This window comes from Oenanthe melanoleuca, chromosome 2, assembly GCF_029582105.1.
Source record: "Oenanthe melanoleuca isolate GR-GAL-2019-014 chromosome 2, OMel1.0, whole genome shotgun sequence".
NCBI classification, from domain to species: domain Eukaryota; kingdom Metazoa; phylum Chordata; class Aves; order Passeriformes; family Muscicapidae; genus Oenanthe; species Oenanthe melanoleuca.
In genome coordinates this window covers 141,715,384-141,735,674 of record NC_079335.1, presented here as the reverse complement: position 1 = coordinate 141,735,674, position 20,291 = coordinate 141,715,384, and the positions used below count along the sequence as shown (strand labels likewise).

At 42.7% G+C, this 20,291-nt stretch overlaps 1 protein-coding gene across 1 annotated transcript in view; it reads left to right on the top strand.

Moving 5' to 3' along the window:
- The first annotated feature begins 7,653 nt into the window (after positions 1 to 7,653).
- The window catches only part of DPP6 (dipeptidyl peptidase like 6), a 529,059-nt gene continuing 516,421 nt past the window's right edge, over positions 7,654 to 20,291 (top strand). The window contains exon 1 of the mRNA XM_056485082.1: positions 7,654 to 8,071. Within this exon, the coding sequence (XP_056341057.1) occupies positions 8,015 to 8,071 (57 nt within the window). The 5' untranslated portion in view covers positions 7,654 to 8,014. The remainder of the gene's footprint in view (positions 8,072 to 20,291) is intronic.

Below are 20,291 nucleotides of genomic sequence, written 5' to 3'. Positions count from 1 at the left end.
TCTTTGACTTTTTCAGAGCTTGTGGTGGAACAGGACTCCAATGTGGGGTCCCAGCCCAAAGCTCCAGGCAATGATTTGGGTTGTTCCAAAGTGTTGAAATAAGTGATAATGGATATTCCAACTCTAGCTTGCCTTTTACCACCCACATCTGTATGAAATATCCCCAATCAACCCAGCCTCACCAGGGAGATACCACAAAAAGGGAGCACAGATTGATTGCTTCTGTGCAGCTCCTACTATTTAATGTCACCTTCATCAGCTTATTTGTGTTTCTGTACTCCTGACTGGGGTTTTCAAGTACTGGAGTTTATTTCAACATCAGATTTATTTTTTTTTTTTTTTTGGTTTGTAAAAGGTGGAGGTTTGAACAGTGGGTCTTGGAAGAAAACAGGCAGTCTTTACATAGAGTGAACAAGGGTTTTGTAATTGTCCCTAACAAATGGGCAGACAGCCATCCATTAAATAACATGTATTGATGTAGTTAAAAGAGAATATTTTGCAGAAAACTGCATTGTCTTAGAGTTTGGGGCTGAAAAGTCTTTTGAATCCCTTAGTTTTTTTATCTTTCTCTTCCTGATTGAGGACAGGAGGGTAAAGGGAGGGCAAAGTCCCTTCAAGGCCAGTCAGAGATGTGGGGGGCTGATACCTGCTGGGGGACTGTGGCATAGAGCACTGAGGCTGGATTGGACCTGCTGCAAGCTGATGGCTCAGAGGTTACTCATCCTTTGCCCTGATTTCCACTCCAAGCTGACCAAACAAGCAGTTAAAAATGCAATTCAGAGCTCAGAAGCTGCTACATGAACTCTTCAGGAGCCTAATGCAAGTCTTCTTAAAAGCACCTGATTTTAGGGAGTGAAAGCTTACAGCTCAGCACTTTGTGAAAATGAGGAAGGTCTTTTGGGCTTGTTCTCCAGTAACTGAAGCGTTCAGAAGAACTGATCTGGTTTCAAGAATCTTGGCTTAAAAGATCTTTTTACTATTCCTTTTCTATCTAAGCTAATGCTTTGGTTGCCTCGGGGATACTGTGTGTCTGTGTTGTGCATCCTTCATGCTAAAAAGTAGTTCACACTGAACAAAAATGAAAACTAAGCCTGCTTGGGAATTTTCCATCAAAACTGACCATTGAGAAATACTGTGTTTTTATCCCAGAAAGGGCAGTGTGGCTTTCATCACTCCTCAAAGAAAAAAACCGAGCGGTTCTCTTAACTACTGGGGGAAAAGTTTAATATTTTTTTACTGAACATTTTAAATGTTTTGATTTTAAAATATTGTTATCCCTTATAAAAATTCTTATTTTGTGGACCCAAGTCTCATTATCCTTCTCTGATGTCCATGATCCACTGAGGAACTGCAGACCCCACACTGGGTGTTTAGTGCTTCTCCAAAAGAGAACTGTTCTGCAAGAAGGCAGGTGAAGAGCAACTGAAAAGTCTGGGGAAATAGACTTGGATTACTGCTCCTATGAGCAACTCTGAGACAGCCATTCCACCTACACTTCATTTATTTTATGAGATATTGTAGATCTTAAAACTTAATTTTTTTTCAGTTCAATTTTTATTTTTCTTTTTCAAAGATATTCCAAAGCAAAAAATCTCCCTTCAGTTTTCTCTAGAGAAACTTATGCAGTATCTAGTAAACTTTTTTTTTCCCCTGTAATTAGCATGACTCTGTGCATTGTTTGGCAGCTGTCAGAAGTGAACTTAACTTTCAAAACATGTATGTGGTGACCAGTGCAAGGGTCAGAGACACTCTGAATGTGTCACCCAACTCAGGCATGGCCAAAATGTTTCACTGCCTCATGATCAGCAGGACTACAGCATCACTGCCAAAACACCTCTCATCCATGTGCAGGTGAGCTTCAGCTAGATAGATGTTCTTCATTTTCAGTGCACATACACCAGTCTTTCATCTGCTTCACACAGCTTGCTTCTTCTGCAAAAGTGAGATTTGAATAAAGTTATTTCTCTTTGATTTATTAAATTAAAAGGGCTCATGCAGCCTTAATCTAGCCTGAAGAACATTTGATGGCAGGTTTTATTGGATGATTTTTCTTATGTTTATAATCTATATAAATTATGCAATATTTTTGTAACATGTCATGTATCATGATGTGATTTAATATCCCATATATATTCTGGTGCCTGAAAGTAATGTGGAGAGATGTCTTTGAAAGGCCATTAAGTATAAATAAATTAGAGTGAGAGCTAGAGTAGTGCTGATGAATAACATTCCTCGATAAGGAGACCTCATAGACTAAATGGAATGAGTAAATTATTACTTAATAATGCCATGCTTAAAACATTCCTAATAGTTACAGCATTCACCTGGGAGTGTTCATGCATCTGGCCAAAGAACTGCTTATCCAGCAGCTGCATAGCATAAAATAAAATGCAGTTCCAGAAGCAGGCACAAACCCCAGAAACACTAAAAAGAAAAGAGCCCTTAGAACAAAAACTGTAGATTTTCACCCTGGATGTGTGTTCTCTGGCCTTGCAAGCCCAAATTTTTCCACTGGCAAGTTCAAAACTTTCAAGGGATGCAGGTTTAGTACCTCAGCTGGGGCTTTCTGGTACTCAGTGAATTTAGAGCTTGTGGGACCTACAAAATATAAAAGTGAGGTTGGCTGTTTTCTAACTCACTTGGGTGTTTTACTTTCACTAAATTCCTTTACCAAATCAACAGGTTGTCTGTGCCCCAAGGGTGTTAGAGCAGCCACTTGGCTGACCTGCAGCTGGAAGATAATGTAGATGATCCAGGGAGCTGAAAGGACTCAGTGGATCAGCAGTGGAGCCAGATGCAAAGCTTGGATCCCACATCCCACACTTGTGCTCAAGTGTTTGAGAAACCACTTGCTCGTGAATTGTGACAGTGGGATGAGATAGGCAGGCAGGGAAAGGCAGAAGGAATATTGTGGGAGAGCAGAGGAGTTCAGCATCGTAGAATTAATTGGTTTTTGCTTTTTAAGCTCTCTTTTGCCATTAGATCTTGGGGGAACTACAGGCCATGTAAAAAACATTTGGAAACTAACTGAGGAGTCAGGATGGATTTGGTTGAGATGAGAGCTGATGTGAGTACACTGAGAGAAACAAGATTAGAAAACTGTGGAGTTTTTTGGCTCCCATACCCTTCTGAGATTCTCACTGGGTCAACTTCTTTCAAGGACAGTTTTGCCACCAGTCAGGCCTGCAGGGGGCTGTGGAGATGCCATGAATTGGCTTTGAATGCACAGCACTGAAATTCACCCTTGAGGAGAGGATACTGGACCAAGCTGGGCTCTGAGCTGGCAGCAGCAGCTTGGGTATTCTCCCTCTCACAGTCAGCATAGGTATGTCATGATAGGGTCTGCAGAGCAAATATTTCTCTTCATGATCAAGGTTTTGGGGCACTCCAAACACCTCTTTTTCCTGCCTGTTGACAAATCTAGAAGTCTATAGAGATGTGTCTGTACTGGGGAGGATAATGTTCCCATCATTGTTACTCTACAATAAGATTTTCCCCATCATTGCCTTCTCTTTGATTAACCTCCACTGTGGTAGCAATGAAAGGAGAGTGAGAGTGGAGTCTGTCTCTCTGTAGTTCCACAGCAGAGCCACAAATCACAGTGTGGGCAGAACAGGTCCAAGTGCTGCTGGGGTCATTCCTGCTTTCCAGAGTTTTGATGAGTCCACAGCAGCCCCAGAGCCACAGCTGCAGTAGGAGATGCTCTTGTCTGCAGGTATCACTTTTCCATAGTTAGAAGAAAATTTGAGAGACCCTTGTGTGTGCTGGTGGGCTTTTACCCATGCTGCTGTAGTGGAGAGTGAAAGCTCCTGGGAGCCTCCTCTGCGTTGCCATCATGAGAAGAACTAACAATCAAACCAAACTCTGCATTAACTCTGTCCACTTGAGTGGATTCAAAAAGCTCAGTCAGGCTCCTGGCTATGACTAAACCATCTAATTATAGCCTTCCCGTGCTGTGCTTTTTGTTCCTGATCCATCATTGCATTGATTTTTGGGATTGTGTTCTTTAGCACTCCGTGGTCTCAATTTTCACATCCTCCTTGTCTCCCGTGCTCTCGATTTCTCTGCCCTCACTGCATGTTGACTGCTCATCTTTCTGTTTTCCTTAAACCAGCCTTCTAACCACATTTCTCTTCTGAGGTGCAGAGCAAGGTGAACCTTGGTGGTTTCTGCAGTACTTTGAACCCTGTATAAGTGCCAGTTCACATTTCAGTTTCTGTGTCCCTGTGCTGTGGCTTTGACCTGTACAAAACGGATGTGCTTTTCTGGTTACATCACAAGTGGTGTCAAACATTACTGAGAGGTGAGATATTGGACTAATCTCAGTCAGCTTCCTACTGAAAATACTGGAGAAGGAAATCAGCAGGGTTTTATCTTTGCCATGTTATTGAGAAAACCTCAAAACCCCTAGAGTTCAGAAAGCAGTGTTACCATGCTCCAGACAGATCAAATTTAGATCAAAACAGGCTCCTGGAAAGAACTTATAACATTAAAAAATATTTCAAAGGTCCTCCTCTAAATTTAACCTGGAACTTGAAACTAGATGCATATAACAGTCTTGGCAGTCCTGTGTTTTTTCTTTGAGTTTTGTGACATTGGATATTTCTTCAAAAGACTCAGCTATTGGAGTCAGGATAAATATGTAAAACTCTGGATTTCAGTTTTGATTTTCACTCAGCTTTGCAGAGTTCATCTGCAAAGTATGAATTTGAAGAACTCAAAAAGTCCTCCACACATTATTAAATTTTGTGACATAATTTTGGCTTTAAAATTTTGCTTTGTTTTTAGGTCTTATGTCATGATTGCATGGATTTCCTTGCATTCATTTTGCATAGCTTTAGCTCAGCTCCAAAGACAGATTACTAAATGTTCCCAAAAAGTATGACTGAGATTCCTTTTTAATACTCTTCTCAGCCAAGCTTATGTATAATCCTTTTCAAAGTGTAAAATGCCAAGGGATGTTTATATGCTACAGCTTATATGACAGTATATTGTTGTTCCTTCACACTTCACTAAACAGTCTATGAATACTAATCTATAAATCACTTACTTTTCTCACAGGCACTGGAAAATTCTGCTGTTTGTGGCATTGTCTGTTCTTTTCTAGATATATATAAGGCACTCCAGTTTAAAAAAGAACAGGCTGTAATGATTCCAGTTTTGGTTTTCTGCAGAAGTTAGGTGTCTTCACTGAAACAAGGGCCCAAAATGATGATGGACACTGTAGGCTTGCACAGGTATGTCCTGCCCTGGGGGAACTGGCAGTAGATAGGCAGAGTGCAGGAGCACTGAGGGGCAAAGAAGGATGGTGGTGATATTTTTTCTCCCAGGATCATGTAGAGAGGCCTTTGCCTCATGTAGAGAGTTTGAAATTGAATCAATTTCTCCCAAATTTCAAAGACTGCACTTCCACCATGCATTCAGGAGTCTCCTTTCAAGAGCTAGTAAACATCAACATGCTTACTCATATTTTTGAAAGCAGAAGCCTTTTTCTGTGAATGCTCCCTGATATCTCAGTTGGAAATTCCTCTTTTCTATAGAGAAGGGAGATTCAGTGCCATAAGGTTTGTTTTAGTTTTAGGTGAGAACGGAGATGTCCATGAGTGGGACAGGCATTAAGTGGAAAAATGGGAGAGAGCAGGAGACTTTCCTTGTGTCTCTCTTGCCAGGGAATAAGACAAAATATGTCCTGTAATGAAAATAAGCTCCCTGCCTGCCCTGACTGGTTACACAATGGAGAGGGGCCTTCAGTGGTGTCTTCTGCTTTGCTTCAGAACAAAACTGATAAACATAATGGGACAACACTCCACGATCCAGCTGTGCAATGCAAGTTTCTTGTGAGAGAGAGAAAAGAGTACAGATTTTTCACCTGCTCCACAGGGTTTGCCATGGATTTGAAATCTCTTTGGGCAGTTTTGCTTGCCTATCTCTTTTTTCTTTTTTTCCCAAATTTCTTCCGCTCACTTGTACAATTGCAAATAAGTCCAGGAACTTCTGCACGTCTCTGTGCAACAAATCATGCAGAAAGAGTATAATGGTGCCAGGCCCCATCAAATATGCATCTCAAAGTCTGTAATTGGATTTATTAACAGACATTTTGCTTGGGAAGGTATAAAACCAAACTGCTTGAGCGGAGCAGTCAGAGTAGGAAACTTCAAATCTTAATTAGTGTAAAAAAGTAAAAGCCACCATAGGGCTGTAGCAGGATGATGTGGGCTGAGCATGCTTGATAGATGAGCCAGGGTGCCAGCACTCTGCCCATGGAGACTGGTGGGACACTTGTCCCTGAGGGGAACTCACAGGCAGCACTCTGAGCTACAGAGGAGCTGACACTGCAGGATGAAGGAGCAGAGTGTGGTCATTACAACAGCACAGCTTCTGAGGAGGAAAGTCTGACCCTGACAAGGTGGTTTGTGCCCCGAGGGACTTGTTTCTCTGATAAAAGCAGTCCTTAGATGGCTGCTCTCAAAACCAGTGTGCCCTGCTGACAGGAGGGATGTTTGGGCACACAGGGTGGCACTGGGTCCTTTCTCCTGCCTCTGAGCCGAAGCCAAGTGCCTCTAATTAAATTTACCTTTTAACTACACTTTATTCTGCTGTCAGCCTCCATGTCGGGCTCATTGCATCTGTTTTAGCCACAGGGCTAGAAGATGCAGCCAGTTAAAGGTGGGCTTCAGAAAAGAGGGAACTGGGCTTCTCCAAAGCAGCACGGGCTCTGGGGCAAGATGAGCAACTATTTTTGTTCTTTCTGCAACATCCAGAAAGCGTTTTATTTATTCAAACGTTTTAAAGTATGCTGTAAGAACTCAAAAATACTAGAAACTATCTATTTGGGTAGATTAATCTGAAAACAAATGAAACCCTGATTTGATAAGATGAAGTGTGGATGCTTTTTAGTCTTGGCTATCCAGATCTTCTTACTCAAACATAGTTTATGTTAGGTTTTTGCTTGTTTTTGTTTCTTTTGCCACCCTGAGAACTGAATTTTGCCATATTTTTGTTGCAATAAAAGAGGAGGTGAAGTGGAAGGGTGGACTGGGGAGTAGGAAAAAATATCCCAATAATGATATCCCAAACATGGATATTTACGTTTGTTTGTTTAAAAAACCCCACTAACTTAAAGCACCTAATTTTTGGCCAGCAAAGCAGAGTCGCTTGTGCAACTCTTATTTCACCAAAACGAAAAACAACAGAAAAGCCAAAACCTATACCCTGAACTCTAGCACATCTGGAAAAAAAATGTAAGACCCAAACCCTTCAGCTTGTTCGCAAGCGAACATCTGCCCGGATTCCTCTCCCGGTGAATGCAGGACTCGCTGCCCCGAGCGCCAGCGGGTGAGACCCCGGCTCTGCGGGAACCCGCGGCATCTTTAGCGCGATCTCCCGCTGCCCACGGCGGGGCTGGCGGATTAAACACAGCGATGCCGAGACAGTGAGCGGTGCCCGGGCCCGCGGGTGGGAGCGTCCCGCGGAGCGGAGCCGATCCGAGCGGGGCCGAACCGAGCCGAGCCGAACCGAACCGAGCCGAACCGAACCGAGCCGAGCGGGGCCGAACCGAGCCGAACCGAGCGGAGCCGGGCTCGCCCTCCCCGCTCCGCGGCGGCCTCGGAGGGCGGGGGGCGGGCAGAGCCGGGCTCGCCTCGCCTCTGCTTTGGAGGCGGGGGAGGAAAGCGCCGCCGGGGCCGGGGGGTGTTTCGGGTTTTGTTTTGGAGCCGGGAGCGCCGCCAACGCGCAGACCCCGGCGGACGGGGCAGAGTCGCGGCGCGGGGTGACAGTCCCGGAGCGGGGTGACAATCCCAGCTCGGGGTGACCATCCCGGAGCGGGGTGACAATCCCGGAGCGAGGTGACCGTCCCGGTGCGGAGTGACAATCCCAGCTCGGGGTGACAGCCCCTGTGCAGGGTGACCATCCCGTCGCAGAGTGACAATCCCGGAGCGGGCACAGCCCGTGCTGCCCTGCCTGCTGCCATCCCGCCGCTGCTCGCCCAGGTGTGCCCGAAGCCCAACTTTGCAGCATGAACCAGACGGCCGGGGTGAGCAACCACGTCCGCTGCTCCGGCAAGGGCTCCAAGGTAGGACCGCGGGGAGCGGGGCTGGGCTGCGGGGCGGTGGGGATGCCCCGGTCCCCAAACCTGCAGCTTCGGGTCCCCAAACCCACAGCTGAGAGCTGAGAGCTGAGAGCGTGTCCCCCCGGCCCCCCGGAGCAGCCCCTGCGCTCTCTGCTAACCCATCACTTGGCCAAGTTCAGCATCTCCGCCGGGTCCGGGGTGCGGAGCCGCCTCCCCGCAGGGTGCTGGGAGGGATGGCTCTGGGATGGCTCTGGGGTGGCTCTGGATGGCTCTGGGGTGGCTCTGGGATAGCTCTGGATGGCTCTGGGATGGCTCTGGGATGGCTCTGGGTGGCCCCGTCCCTCCCCGCTGGGTTGTCCTGTCCCCTTCGGGCTGCGACCCGGGCGGGTGTGTTCAAGGTGCTGCGGCCTCTCAGCATCAAAGTGCTGGGAAGGTCGGGACTTGTGCACCTGTTTCAAACGGGATAAAATGCTTTGAAGGTAAGGGTTTGTGGTGGAGAGGAACGTGGGATCAGGTACAGCTTTATCTGCTGCTTTTACTTCTTGCTGCGGTGTGTTTGCAGAGCCAGCATTAAAAATAAATAGCTGAGATAAAACACTTGATTGTGCACTCTGCTGAATTCAATAGAAATGTAACTGGGTGCTCCTACCTGATCCAGATCAAATTTGTGTTAACTTTTTTTTAGGTAGTGATGAACATAGCCCTTACATCTACACAAATAAAGTCAGATGCATGTGCCCTCTTACAGACAATTCTGCTGATGTTGTTCTTCTGCAACTCTTTGAAGTGTTCCCCCGTGTTTATGTTTCTCTGTTATGGTAGACACACCACCTTCCCCAAGATTTCACATGCCTTTTGGTGCTAATATTTGTTAGAGAGGTCCGATTCTATAATACCTAATGGGATGCACCTTAAAGAAGTGCAAAATTGACATTTCACCAGATATGGTGCAGTGCTAACTTTTTTAAAATTTTATTTATTTTACTTCCTAATACTGGTGTCCCATTCCATCCTCCAGACTTAGTGTTGTGGTGTTGCTTGAGATGCTGGTGCTCGATCACCTGGTTGTTACACTTCATGTCTAGTTAGTGCAGACCTGACCCTACAAACTCTTAGGCACACAGATTTATTTTATACCTCCCCTTCTGTGATGTGAATAAGGTTGTTCCTCCTTTTCTCATATAGCCATTTTAGGATTAAACCCACTAATCATAAGGCTGTGTGAGTATTAAAAGATGCAACATGATGAGGGCTGTGGAAGTAAACAAACAGATTAGATGAGTCTGCTGAAATTATTTACTTAGCTCCATGACTAATCATATATTTGAAGTTGAACCTGTACCTAAGCTCTCTGCATAATTCAAGGGCCCTAAATTAAATATCCTCTGGATCTTGCCTGTAATTTCAATGTTGGGCCTCCTTCCTTTGCACTTTCTTGTTTTCTTTGAGTTTTGGGTCAAACAGCTAAGGTTATTGCATATCAATAATAATTTATTGCATGAAGCTGGTGGCCTAATGCTTTAATGCAGAAGAAAGAGATGGGACTCAAATGTGTATATTCTTAGCATATGATAATTGATACATTCTTACTTTCCTTGAAGGCATTTTCATCTAATTTTCAATGCTGAAGGATCTGGATATTTTTTCCATTGGAAATAAATACTTTTTTTTTCAAGTCATAAGATTGAAATGATTGATGATTTCAGGATTTAATTAAAACACAGAAAGCTCCATGCATGACTGATTTAGTTTCAAGGAAGCCTTGCAGAGTTCAGAAACGAGAGTTTATCAAATGGGGCTGAAAAATCAAGTAACTGATCACTTACTAGTGGTCTCTGATGGAGCAGACAAGAGGTAGAATAGCCAAGTTTTTTGTGACTCTGACTCCTAAGGCATAGAAATTAGGAATTCTGGTGAGATGTTTAATATCTGTGCTTCATTTGTCTGGGTTTTCTTTTTTTCTGAACAACAAACAAAACCTCAATGAAAAATAAAACAACAGAACCACAAACAGGATTTGTCTGACTTTCCAAATCTCCTAACTTTTGAACTCGCAGCCAATTTTAACCAAAATTGACAGAATAAGAGTAATGTTTTGTCAGCTTTCTGCAAGTATCATGGAAATGAATTTTTTAATACAGAAGTATTATTCAATACCTGAGTAAAGGAAGCAGCAGGAAGAAATCTGTCCCATCCTGTCCCAGTGCCTCAGCCAGCACATGGCTGTTGCTACAACAGTCTGTCCTTTTCCCATCGCAGGCTGTGCAGAGATTGGGAGGGAATGGGAAAAGGGAAGGAGCACAGAAGAAATTCCAGAAAAACTGGAAGTTTATGGAGGCAAATAGGCAGCCATGGGTGAGGGCTGGGGTCTTCCCAAGACAGAGTGTGTTGAGCAAATAATTTGTCATAAATCACTTTGTTGCCCCAGCTGATGGAGAAACATGTCAGGGTTTTTTTCCTCCCCGCAAAAAGTTGTTATGTTGTGTCAACTCAAATGCCAACTCAGTGAGGTAAGGTACTTTTCTTCCTGGCTTCTCCTGAGCTTCCCTCTTGCTGGGCAATGGACACTTAGACCTCACATTTCTCTTGCAAGATTTACAGCTTTGCTCAGTTGTGGTGAGCAAGGGAGGTAGCATTTCAAAGGAGGGATACAATTAGAGCCCTTAAGCAGATAGGCTTGATTGTAATTCCAAACTCTAGTAATGCATGCCCACTAAAAGGTGTATATATTTTTAACATTTCTATGTAATGTTTTGTAGCTGTTTCTAACCAAGAGCTAGAAGTTCTAAGCCACTTGTGAGTGCTATTGGAAAACTGATTTATTGTCTAGAGAGAGCTATTTTTGAGAAATAGTTTGTGTACATACAGTTTCTAATGCTTTTTTTCCTACCTGTGACTAATCCCTTTGCCTTTCCTAAGATAATTTGAGGGAGGAAAGCAAGAGGATTCACCCCAATTCTGTAATGTAAAGCTATGTCACAGGAAGATTTCTGATGTGCTGGGGTGGTTGGGGTGGTGAGCAGCCTGAATCTGTACAAAACCCACCCACCTCTCTTGTGTGGGCTGGGAGCAGCCTTTAACTCTGGTTAAAGAAGTTCACTTTACTGCAAAGTCACTCAGATCCTGCCAGAAGAATTTGGGGGTCAGTTCCAAGCTATCACATTTTGACAGATTTCTTGAAGCAATTAATGAAGGCTAAGTCCATATGGGGATTCAGGATTTTTCAACACTGCATGTTGCAGCTCCTGGCTTTTGGCTTTTAGTCAGCAGTCCAAAGCCCCACATCAGCCAATACATGACACAGAAATTGTGCCTTGAATTTAGCTTCTTTTCTTACATTAATACCAAGGCAGACACTGTGAGAAGGCAATTTGTTTCATATTTGGGCTCCCAAATTCATCTGTCTTCAGGGAGGAAAATCTGTAGAAATCATTTGGGGTAATTTATTTCTTTAGAAACAACTATACTTGGGGTCCTTCATCTAAGGACCATCCCCATCCTCCCCCAGTGAGAAAGGAGGTGTCCCACAGAGCAGGATTTGTGGATCTGATGTCCTTCTGAGTGTTGATGAGGATTCAGAGACCCAGCAGCTTCCATCCTTCTGGGGACTGTTGTACCCATCAGGAGATGGCTGCTCCACAGCAGGAGCCCTCCCATCTCTCCTTTTGGAGAAGGGGCAGAGCAGAGTTCAGGGCTGTTCTTTGGAGTGGCTAAGATGGAAACTCACAGCATCTCCTGGAACAGGGGGATGCACTGTCTCTTTATTTTGGATGAAAATGCCTTTAGCCAACCCCCTGGCCAACGTGCACAATTTGGAGGGCACGGTCTAAACCCCCAGCTCTGTACAGCAACCTCAGCAGTACATTAGGATGTTGTTTGGCACAACCCTGCTGCTATTCAGTCTCTTCTGACATCTCCCTGACTGTATTTTTGGACAATTGCAGCTGTTGTAGCTGTTTTGTGTGGAGCTCTGTCTTGGGCATGGTCAGTGCATGTCTTCTGGACCAGGACACCCCAATCTGATTCCTGTTGCCCTGTGAGTCAGCTGTCAGTCCAGCTCCTTTGACATCCTTACATGCAACTTATGGTGCTTGGAGGGTTGATTATGTGTTTATTAGGTATTTATATGTTTATTTTCTGCTGCTAGGCTTTAACCTCTTCATCATTCAAGTCCTGATATGTGGGTGGGAGAAAAGTGCTTTCCTGCCTCAACAGCAATGACAAGAGTCTCTGTACTGTGAGATGAAACAAAGCTTCATTAAACCTGAGCAAATGGGGTTTGTTTCCATCATGGATTTTGTTGCTGTCAACACATGTCATATTTTGGACTGTAGCAAATATTAAAAACCACTTTTCCTCTCTCAGTGTTATGTAAGCATTAGAAAAAGCTTGGTGAAAGTTTGAAAGTTAGGACATCCACCTGAATAACTGTAACCTCACTTTTAATCAGCAATAATGAATGCTTTAGAATAGCAGCAAATAATTTGAACATATATCTTTATTTCTTTCCTTTTAAAGGAGAAAAAATTGTCCTAATTAGCAGTATTGGTATGAAAGAATGCGGGTATGAAAACAACTCAATGCAGTAATGTAAAGTGTTTGTTAAAGCAAAGTACACTCAATTAAGCTGAACTGAAAATGCAGTTATGACTGTGCCCCTGGTTGCTGTCTCTCATTGTTCTGAAAAGAACAAATTTATCCTACGAGAAAAACAAGCTGCTGGTGAAGGGTGTTCTGGCTGCCCTGATCTAAAGGGATTCTGCAATCAGCCCATACAGCTGTGGGCAAGAGGTCCATAATGTCCTTTTAACAGATTAGGAGGGAATTTGTTTTTATAGTTCATTCCTTAAACAATTAATAAGAGATTATTGCATCTACACCGGTAAATCTAATTATCTTCTCTTTTAGATGAACTATCCCTCTCACATGAATTCCACTGATTTCAATTGAATTACTGCTTATTTATGTTGGTTTAATTGCAGAGAGATTCAATACCTCCAAAGTTATGGAAGCAATAGAGGCACAGCATTTCTAGGACTCTTGGATGCAGAAAATTAAGATAAGGAAGCTGTGCTGGCTCCTCTGTGTTATTGCTGAAGTGGAAACAAGTTCAGCTTTACTTGCACATTGTATTTTACTGTGAGTGGTAAGTTACCCTGCATGGGCACAGTTAAGTGTATTTTTGAGTTTCCTAATTTTAATGCTCTAGTGGGAATGCAAGGTCGACTTCCACACCTAATAAGTATTAAAGTAGGACTCAGTATAGCTGCCAGAGCTTTAAAACATGATCAGTCAGCTGCCTCCAAGATCCAGCCTTACTCAGAGGGCAGTCCCTTAGAAATTATACTTTCATCTCAAAAACATCAACCTTTCAGAATAGTCTAATATAGCATTGTGTGAGAGAAGCAGGAAAGATCAATGCTCCATCCTCCTGTGACCACACACAGGCAGAAATGTCTTGGCCTTCAGTGTATTTTTGGTTTAAGTTGACAATAAGAAGCAAAAATGTGGGAGAATTATTCTGGTTTTGCAGGCAGCAAAGTGACAAAAGTAAACTACCAAAAAATTTCAGACTAGGTAGAGATGACAGATTAAAGCTGATCTTTTCTGCCACTGAAAACAAGGAAATGCTAATCATTGTCTATTTAAGAGCCAGCAAGCTCAGCAGCAGGTGCTCCCCATATTCCACCTGCATTTCCCTCTCTATGGAGCATGTTATCCCTTGCCCAGGGTAGGTGTCAGCAGGAAAATCCTGTGGGCAAAAAAGGGAGAGAAAACTGTAGACTCTGTCCATTAGGGATCCAGGTATTTGGCTCCTTAAGGAATGAGGTTTCATGTTGCACAAGCAGTGGAACTGTAGTGTTGATTTAGCTCTTTCCCCTGTATCAATTTGTGAAGATCCTCAATCTTCTACATCCTTTGGGAGGAACTTTCACAGAGCTGCAGAGGCAAAACCCATCAAAACTTCAAGTGGTGAACTCTAAATCAAGAAGATGTGCCAAGGAACTTAAGAGGAAGTGTTTGAAATTGGTTTTTATTACATTTTTTTACTTTGTTGTAAACTGTAAGTTTCAGTGGACACTATCTGGTACAGGTGCTGAATTTAGTGAGAGAAGTTCTGCTTCTGTTGATGTAAATGGAAAGATGATTTTAGAAATTTCTATGGCCTTAAGCAATGCAACCCTAAGGATTTTAGGAGTAACAGCTGTGGGAACTTCCTGATTTGATCTTCCTATTATTTCAGAGAGTGAAATCTGCTTTCTCCATAATTCCACCTGTAAACCTGATGGGTTTTGGCAGTTAATTCCAGCCATGTTCCCTGGAGCACTTCCTGCAACTATCTGAGTGTCAGCTGTCTCAGAAAGGTCCCCTTAACAGGAAATTTGGCAAGAAGAATGATGGTGGGTCAGGAGCAGAAATTCCAGTGGAAGGCTCAATCCCCTTTGAAAGATGGGAAGACAAAGGGAGGTGGCCAGGCTGATGCTGTAAATGTCCTGAGTGATCAGAAAACCTCCTGGCAGGGGTTGTGCTTTCCCTGACTGGAGGGAATCCAAGCACAGGATGCAGCCTGAGGAGCAGCAGGTTCCTCTAGCCCTGGTGTGGAGGGACCAGCCTGTCTAGCATATTCTGGGTGATGGGGAGCAAAGAGAGCTGTGGTCTTTGCTGAGCAAATATGCACCAGCAAGGGTGTACTTTGCCTACAACAGCTGTTATTTTAGGGGCTGGAGAAAGACTGTTCCTCCCCCATTAAATATTTGCCTGGAGCCCTGTGGAAGAGCTGTGTGGGGCTCCAGGGGCTCCCAGCAGTGCGTGGGATTCCGTGCTCTGCATCCCTGCAGGATCCTCAGGCACAGCAAGCCCTGAGCCCTGGATCTGAATCTGAGTGAGTTCTGGGCATCAGCAGTACAGAGCTATCCCTGGTATTGGTGGGTGCTGCTCTGACACTGTTTTTCATCTTTAATGAGAGTTGAACACACCATAAAATTTTATTGGGTGTTTATGCTAACAAAATTAACTAACAGTTGGTGCTTTAAAAATGCAGCCAGAGCTTTCAGCATTATAACTGGGAATCTGCAATGGCTTTTTAACTGGTGTAGGACAGAGCAAATGTGTGAGTGCCAATGTCATTTAACAGCAAACCACTTTATATTAACTTTTTATTGACCAAACTGATTAATTGACATTTCCAAAATAAATCTTAGCACGATATGTGCTTAAACAAAATTGGATTTTCAGACATTAGGTAGCTGGAAGCTCTGTCAAAATTGTGGGGTTAATTTATAGTACCAAGACTAATGGGCTGATAATCAAAATAAATTAGCTTAGCCACTTCAATACTTCAATGCTTAAATCAAATAATAGGAAGAAGATTTATTTTAGCATTTTGATTATTGTGTTTCCCAATAAAATAGATATAATATCATGCTGTGAATGCTGTATGGATTACTTGAGGCCAAGATTTCAATGGGAGTACAAAGGACCCTAAGGCTACAAAAAAAAAAAAAAAAAAAAGGATTATCTTCAAACTCAATTTCTTGCTCAGTAGAATGTATTTGGCTTATTTCTATATCAGCACTTTTAAGTAAACCTAGCAAAGTGATTTGGTTCCATTCATTTATTTATTTAGTGTTTTTCTTTATTTTCATGCAGTTTGCCCATGCTTAGTCTGGAGAGTTTGATGTTTATGATTTTTGCATTATACTGGGGAGTTTTATGCTGGTTTTAAAATAAGCAGATTAACATGATGGTATTTATTTTATTTTTTTTTTTATCAGTGAAATAGTTTGGTTATCCAGTGGCATTGATTTACCACTTATTTATCTAGGTATTGTCAAGGATGATTTGCATTTCATGAAATTTACATAAATAAAGTTTGGCTAAAACACTTGAGGGGAATGTCCTGATTCCTGATTAAGCCCTGACTTACATGGGGATAAGACCTGAGTGGTTTAGGCTTTACATTTTCACACTGCTACTGCTGCCATCAAGGAAAAACTTCTCTAACTTGCTTTTAACCTGCCAGTGGAAGCATGGTCTGGGGATCTGATGTGAACTCACAGAAGTCAGCAGTGCTTCCACCTCACTGAGACTGGGACAAAGGCTCTGCCCATGCTCTTGTGTTTTAGTGCAAGTGAGGATGAGCACTTCCCTTGCATGGTCTGTGAGCTCTTTGGGGGAGGAGGTAATCCACTAAGTGGGGTTCCCATCTTTATTTTTGGCCTTGTTACTCTGCTTAAAATCTGAGAATTTAACACATTTTGGTGCCATTCATTCCTTGGAGTGAAGAAAAAAAGGTAGAGGAGGGACAGAGATACAGTTGCTTGCACAGACCCTGTTCCTGTCATCCAAACTTTGCTCCAAAGGACAACCTTGGAGGGAAGTGTACCCAAAGTCAGAGTTGTGTTGCAGGCATGGAGTACATGGAGGATGAGCAGGGACCACATCAATTTTTCAGCTCACTTGAAAGGAAGGCTGTTAAAATTATAAAACCTTGGCTAATTTAAAAAGAGAGCATGTACAGCTCTCCTAGGTGTCATGTCTTTAACTAAGGAGGATAAAATACACTGCAGCAAAGGCAGGGCTTGTCCTTCATGAGAGCCCCAGAGAAGCTTGGGGTCTGACCAAATTGGTGGGCACTGAGCCCCTCTCAGCTCTGCTGGAGAATTGGAAAAGGGCAGGACATCAGCATTTTAAAAGCAGCTCATTTTCTTATTTGCAGATGGCATCTCAAATTGGAATGCTAGGAAGAGGCTGAAATTATGGCAGACAGATGTGTGCTGCTGGTAATTTACTGCTACTCAAGACAGCAGATACACCACACAATTTCTTTTTTTTAATGTATTGGTTTATGCTTCTAGGCTTTTGATTTTTCTTGGACTTTCCCTTAGCATCCGAGCCATCCTAGCATTTGCAGATTTTTTGTGCAGTTTTATATTCAAGTTCGATTTTGCTAGATAATGACCTCACACAGAGCCTTTGCCACAGCTTTAACTACTTCTCCTAAGTGGAGGATCAGAGAGTTTTTCATAGGTACAAGTCCAGGAAAGGACCAGCAGCAGGGACTATCAGTGTTATTTTTATTGCAGCACTCTGTAGGAACTCTAGTTGCATGTTGGGATTCAATTGAACAAGAGGCTCTCCAGCCAGATAGCAGAATGCTGCTTCCTGCATCAAAGAACTTTTTAATTTGTTCACTGCTTTATGGTCATCCCTCAAGCTTAGGACTTTATTCTTCCCTTTTTATTCTCTGTGCTTAGCTGTGATGTGTGTGTGTGAGCTCACTGATGCTCATGGGGCTTCCCTTGCACTGCCATCACCTCCCAGGGCTGGAGCCCACTGGAGCAGGCAGTGAAACACATTTCCCTTGACAAGTTGTGTTCCTCACTGCCACTCCTCTTGTCTGACCATCTGTGGGACAGTTCATCTGCCAGCAGAGGCCACTGAAGCTTTTCAGTCATTTACTCCACATTTAGCCACTCTTTACTGCTAGAGATCTCTCCTCCAGCAGGTCAGAACTATCCTCCTGTTTCCCAGGTCCTGATCTCTGCATTCACATTTTCTGACTTTTCCCAAATTTAATCATTTGAGCTATCTCTATACTGTTAGAATTCCCTAAGGATGAAGCAGTATTATAGAACATATCTGTGCCCTGTCTGTGTCTTTCACTATCTCATTTAGGGTTAATTCCTGCTTCCTCCCTGTGCCTGCTCTGCTCCTCCTGTTTTGAGTGGTTTTTATTTTGTTTTATGGCAGGGGAGGGCACTGAATACTCAATTTTAAAAAGAAGTTAATTTACTTTCAGTGTAATAAAACCAGCTGCTTTTCCTTTACATTAATTGATAAGATAAATTTGCCTGTATTTTTGTGTTGTTAATCTGTGTATTTTTTTGCCTATACAGGGCATTTGTAGCACAAAAAATAAACTGTCTTGCTGGTTTGTCCAGCTCAGGGGAACTAAAGGGCTGATTTGGACTGAAACACAGAAATCTGTAATGGGCACTGAAAAGGCAGTGGTGGCTCTTATTAAGGCAGTTCAAGCTGCCATTCAGAAGCTGCATCCAGAATTTCTAGCCATGCACGATCACAGTGGAAGTGATGAAGGTATTAGCCAAGGAAGAAGGGAGGAAATAAGTTGTTCATGAACCCTCAAACTCTTTAGTTATGGCAGGAATTTCTTGTTGGGTTTTTTTCTCTCTTATCCATTAAAAAAACCCAACAAAAACCAAAAAACAACAACTTCAGTGCTTTTTATGATTTTAATGGAAAGTGATGAATGCTGTGCACCATCACAGCATTATGATCAAAAAGCTAAAACTATCTTTGACAGCAGAATATTGTAAGGGATTTCCAACAGTGAGTCTTCCTCACTTCCTGCTGTAGCTTTATTATATTTTACAATGTATTTTTCACCAAAGAAATTCTTTTTGGCAGTTGATATGGATTAACTGAAAGAGAGGGAAATTGTCCTGGTTTTCTTTAAGAACAGGAAAGATATCCAGGTCTAATTTCTAGTAATGCCAGCAGAAGCAGCATCCCTGAATCTCCTGTGTGCTGATGGAAGAATTGACTCTAAAGCTTTTCCAGTGTAAAACAGAGTTTTTTGAAGAATCACTAATGAAGAATGATAGTTCCTGGTGCTTGAAGTTTTAGTGATTGTGCCTATAGCACTTTAGATTATAGTTTGTAGGGATTACCACAAATTACTTATTCTTTCTTGAAAGATCCTTTCTTATTTCCTTGTTGGCATTTGTTAGATTTAGATTTTGATGTGGACATAATTCAGGGGAAAAAAAAAATCAATATATTATTCAATAGAAGTTGTCACTTTTATACTCTCATGCTTTGGAAATAGAAATGAAATAGAGTTAGGAAAAGGGAGAAAATTTCACTGTGGTCCTACCATTGTCGTTTCCAGACTTAGCAGTTTAATTAAGACTGTAACAACATTCATATGAACACTGACTGTATTTACCTGAGAAGCAGCTGTACTTTGCAGAGGCTGAAATGCACAGATGCACCCAAATATTGCAATAAAGTGTTACCAGAGCAAAGGTATATGTTTATATTTGTGCTAGAAAAGGTATCTACTGTCCCAATTGTCATTTGAAAGCCAGCATGCCTGGTCTTGTCAACAGCACCATGGAGTCCAGGTGGTAGTGTTGCCAAAAAAGAGATATTTTTTGATGAGTGAGAAGGGTATACTGGACCATCCCTGGAGGGACACTGCCTTTCTGATGTGGAAATATGAACAAATCTTCACATTTTGGCTCTGTGTCTCTGTGTACTGTAACAGCACTGCTACAGCAGCATTAAGTGTAAGATTTCATGGGTTTTCCAAGATTTCCAATGTCATTGAATAAAACAAACAAACAAACAAAAAAAGGAACAAAACCAACAACACCACCACCAAAAGAAAAAAAGAAAAGTAACCAGTTTATAACCACTGTTACAGAAGAGGTGAAAAATGCCAAAGTGCTGCAAGGGTATTGACTTGAATGAGTCCTCAGAAAACCTGAAATTCCCTCTTTTGCACTAATTGGAAAATCAGTGTAAGGTCCTTGAAGAATAGGACTCAGTTTAGGATTATTTAGACATTTATTTCTGCTCACATGTAACTTAGGAGCAGAAATTTTTACCAGCGATGTGTGAGACGTGCCACGTGTTCTTCCATGAAGGTACCACAGGTCTTGTGTTGTGTCTGCCAGCACCTCAGTATGTCTGGAGATGCTGGGATGTCTCAAATGATGCTAGATGTCTTCATTTAGTCAGTGGAATTGGACAGGCAATACCTAAGCTCCCATTATAGTCAGTGGGACATAGTGTTGTCTAGGGAGTGATGAAACTTCACTGCAGGGCTGTTGTGGCCTGGCTGCTCCCTGACTTGCTGCTTGTATTCCATTGATTTCCTTTGGCTGGATCCCTGTTGACTCTAATAGCAGTTTAGATGCCTGGTACTCATAAAAACACCTGAATGTAGACATCCTAATCTCAAACTGCATCCCTCTTGTAGCATCAGCCTCGTCTGCCCTGTTACAAGTTGTCAGTGTGGGTAAGAAAAGCTGGGAAGAATTATGGTATTAAATCCTTGCCTGCCATTTCCCAAGAGCCAGGACATTTCTTCTGTGTCCAGATGGATGGCTGAATACCAGAGTGTAATCAGCAAAGCTGAGAGTGATTTATCTATAAAAATACAAGGCACAGCACTGACAGCTTGGGAAAAAAG